This window comes from Papilio polytes, unplaced genomic scaffold, assembly GCF_000836215.1.
Source record: "Papilio polytes unplaced genomic scaffold, Ppol_1.0 DF821067.1, whole genome shotgun sequence".
Taxonomy (NCBI): domain Eukaryota; kingdom Metazoa; phylum Arthropoda; class Insecta; order Lepidoptera; family Papilionidae; genus Papilio; species Papilio polytes.
This window is the reverse complement of record NW_013528137.1, coordinates 2479600-2482971: the sequence shown is the minus strand read 5'-3', so window position 1 is coordinate 2482971 and position 3372 is coordinate 2479600. Positions and strand designations below refer to the sequence as shown.

The 3372-nt window shown below is 42.0% G+C and overlaps 1 protein-coding gene across 1 annotated transcript in view; it reads right to left on the bottom strand.

Annotated features, from left to right (window-relative positions):
• Nucleotides 1–23: 23 nt before the first annotated feature.
• The window catches only part of LOC106109676 (glutamate receptor ionotropic, NMDA 2B-like), a 7793-nt gene continuing 4444 nt past the window's right edge, over nt 24–3372 (bottom strand). The window contains exons 6-13 of the mRNA XM_013291262.1: nt 3293–3370; nt 2824–3068; nt 2355–2556; nt 1960–2283; nt 1579–1856; nt 1169–1271; nt 943–1091; nt 24–381 (exon numbers count right to left, since the gene is read on the bottom strand). Coding sequence (XP_013146716.1) covers nt 60–381; nt 943–1091; nt 1169–1271; nt 1579–1856; nt 1960–2283; nt 2355–2556; nt 2824–3068; nt 3293–3370 — 1701 coding nt within the window. The 3' untranslated portion in view covers nt 24–59. The remainder of the gene's footprint in view (nt 382–942; nt 1092–1168; nt 1272–1578; nt 1857–1959; nt 2284–2354; nt 2557–2823; nt 3069–3292; nt 3371–3372) is intronic.

Below are 3372 nucleotides of genomic sequence, written 5' to 3'. Positions count from 1 at the left end.
AGCTGTAACAGTGTCCTCGGAATGCTAAACTAGTACATAATTAGACATTTGCGTAGATATTAAACAACATTAGGTAGATTATTTAATTTGATCGTGTAGTTGCTTAAATTATCAGGAAAACGGTAGTGTATACAGAGTTGTAGGGCGCGGTGAACATTACCCATGGAGAGCGAGACGAGGGCGCAGCAGGAGCCGACGCGGGAGGCGGCGAGGTGGTCGCGCACGTAGCGGAAGTAGACGTGCTCCAGCAGCAGCAGCAGCGCCGCCAGCAGGATGCCCGCCATCAGCAGCAGGAACGCCGACAGGAACTGCTCCAGTGCCAGCGGGTCCGACGACTTGTGCTCCTGCTTGTTAGGCTTGCATGTACCCGTCATCCAATACCTGCCGTTTGAACACATGACTTATAGCTACCGCAGGTACAAACTAACCTCTTACTCTTTACAAACGACAAACGAAGCTATGCGCGCGAACAGCTCTTGTTTAGTGCTCTCATGTTTATCATATCATCAGTCGCGAGTTAAATATTGGTGGCGTATCGCGTCGTATAGAATCGCATGCCGTCGGATATTAAGTACAATTAAGAACTATATACTCAAAGACAATGAAAACACATAATAAGTACAGTGAACGTGTTACACGGATGCATGCACATGAGAAAACCCTATTAATCGTTCGATTTCCGAAAGCAAACGGTGAATGCTAAGCAAAACAACTAAGTATATAAGCTTCCCCAATTCGGCTACTTGGTATAAATTCCCACGCACATCGCGCCCCAATAGACATTAATGTGATTATAAGCTTGATTTAATCGGGAGTAACTCGCGGATTGAGCACATAAATACACGATCGATATCGAAAACGATAAAATGTAGCAACATAAATCTGGACAATGGTTGTGATGGTCACGCACAAACATTTATAATAACATAGTTTGATACCGACCTGCGTAATCTTTCAAGATCTCCGTTCGAACGTAAATCTAGCAATCTTTTGTTGAACATACTAAGATATTTAGAATTACGCGTGAACGCTAATCCATAGCCGGACATCGCATACCACGAACCTACTGTTAGAAGCCGGCAGTCTTCGTCCTATAAAATTATTGTATCAAATTAACTATCTCTAGGTATAATTAGAATATCAGTAGAGATCGCATAAATTTACTTACTTGTGATACTAAATAGTCGAGTACTGTGCCGTCATATATAAACGCATCGAGTTCTCCGGTGAGTACGCTCGTGACGCCAGCGCCTACCGTACTCCGGTTGAACCTCAAAAAAATACGATATACGTTAATTATTGGAATAATAGTCAAGTTAATAAATTAACTTAACAAATTGTTATTAAAACTATTGCAAGTTTAGAATTAACAATATTTCATGAGGGTGAAAATTACGAAAAGTTTTTTTTTCTCTCCCTTTTATCTCAACTAAATTAAGGGACTTGAACGACAATATGGTACACAGCAAGGAATTATAAAAAAAGCTTACTTAGATTTTTAATTAGAACGGAAATTAATCCGATTGTATAATATCAAAAGCATTTTAGTGATGGATAAAGCAAATTAGGTTAACTTACTGTGCCATATACGCGTGGGGTTCTGGAAAGTATTTAGCGAGAGTAGCGTCCGTGTGCGACCAGGGCACCGTGCCGAACTTAAGAGGTGGCCGCTGGGACAGAGGCCGCGCTATCCGCGGGTCGTCCAGCCCGCTCAGCTCGTGGAACTCCTCACGGGTGATCATGAATGCCGCCAAGTTGGCAGTGTATATGGCGAGGAACACCACCGCGAACATCGCCCACATGTTCGTCATGAACCGAGCCGTGAAACCTCGCGGAGAGTCCACATGGACAGACGCCTAGTAATACACGACAAATTCTTTAAACAAGTTCATACATAAATAATAAGCAATTCAAAGAAATACATAATAAAGCATATAGAAATGTTATTCATCGTCTCACCTGAAACAATACAGCCCACACAATCCAATACGTTCTGCAAAGTGAGAACCTGTTTTGAGGGATGCGTTTTGAATTATTCCCAGTCGAGCAATCGAACCCGCTCGGAGAGAGCCACTCGAAGAAGAATATAGAGAATGTGGCGGCCTGTATCGCGACGGCGCCCACCAACATCCAGGACGCCGTGTCAAAGGGTTCCAAGAAGGCCGTTGGCGATATTATACCGGTCCTTTTCGCCACAACGATCGCTACTCCCGTCTCCATAAAGGGTACGCTAAAGTCTACAACAGCCTCGCGGTCTGAATTTATGATTAATGATGTTAGAACCTGAAAAATGTTATTGACAGTGTCATTATTGTAATGAGATTTATAAGTGTATGTGTATATTTGGTACTAACCATGTCAGTTTTCTTATTGACAAGATCCGCGATGAGACCGTTCCATTTGCCATGGTGCAGCGTGCCCCAGCGGCCATCCTCCACCCGCACGAGCTCGTACGTGAAGCCGAGCTGCTCGGCCAGCTGCTGTAGCAGGTCGATGCAGAAGCCGCTGCAGCACTGATACAACGAGCTGTTTCTGTGTGCTGTCCCTGCTTCTATTCTGTATAACAAAATTAAGTAAAACAACATAAGGCTTGTAATCATTTCTATTACAGATGGTATGAACATTTTGATACCGATTTCCAAATAACATCCGAATAAGCATATATCAGATTTAGTTATATCTATATTATGTGGGCAAAAAATCTTAAAAATAAACAGAAAACAAAATGTGTACCCAAATTCCTCTTTTGCAAAACCCTGTAATCTGGCGAACGTGTTTATGGTACCAGTTAGTTTGTAATTATCGATTTTAAAATGAACTTACCCAGCAACGTCCACTTCGGGCGCAACACGGCATATCACCCCCCGGTCAAGAGAACATCGTCCGCTTACAGGGTCCGGCGGCGCAAGATTAATATATGGTGGTTCCTCCAAAAATGTTATCCTCATATGAAACTTCTCTGGTACGCCTTGTGGCGGAGTGTGTAGCCCGCCGGGCCATACGATATCTTTTATTATTAACCTTTCTCGTGGATAAGAATTCCATGTCCCAATTTCTTCCCACACCAACTGCAATTCAGGTTTAAATAAAATAACATTACATTTATCAATATGGCCTATTTATGTACATATGTTTTAGATTTACATACTCAGATTGTTAAAGAATAAACATTAAATAATACACGATAATTAAATTAGGGAGGACATGTTTATAACTGTAGTTACAGTAATTAATTGGATAAATAAACGTAAATGGCGGGCGTGCTCACGGTATTGCTTACAAAAATTAATACCTGTTCACCCATAGCCGGTCTAAGGTTCATGATTTTTAATTCAGCAGCCTTCAATTCCCCTTCTGGTGTGAATTCAATGT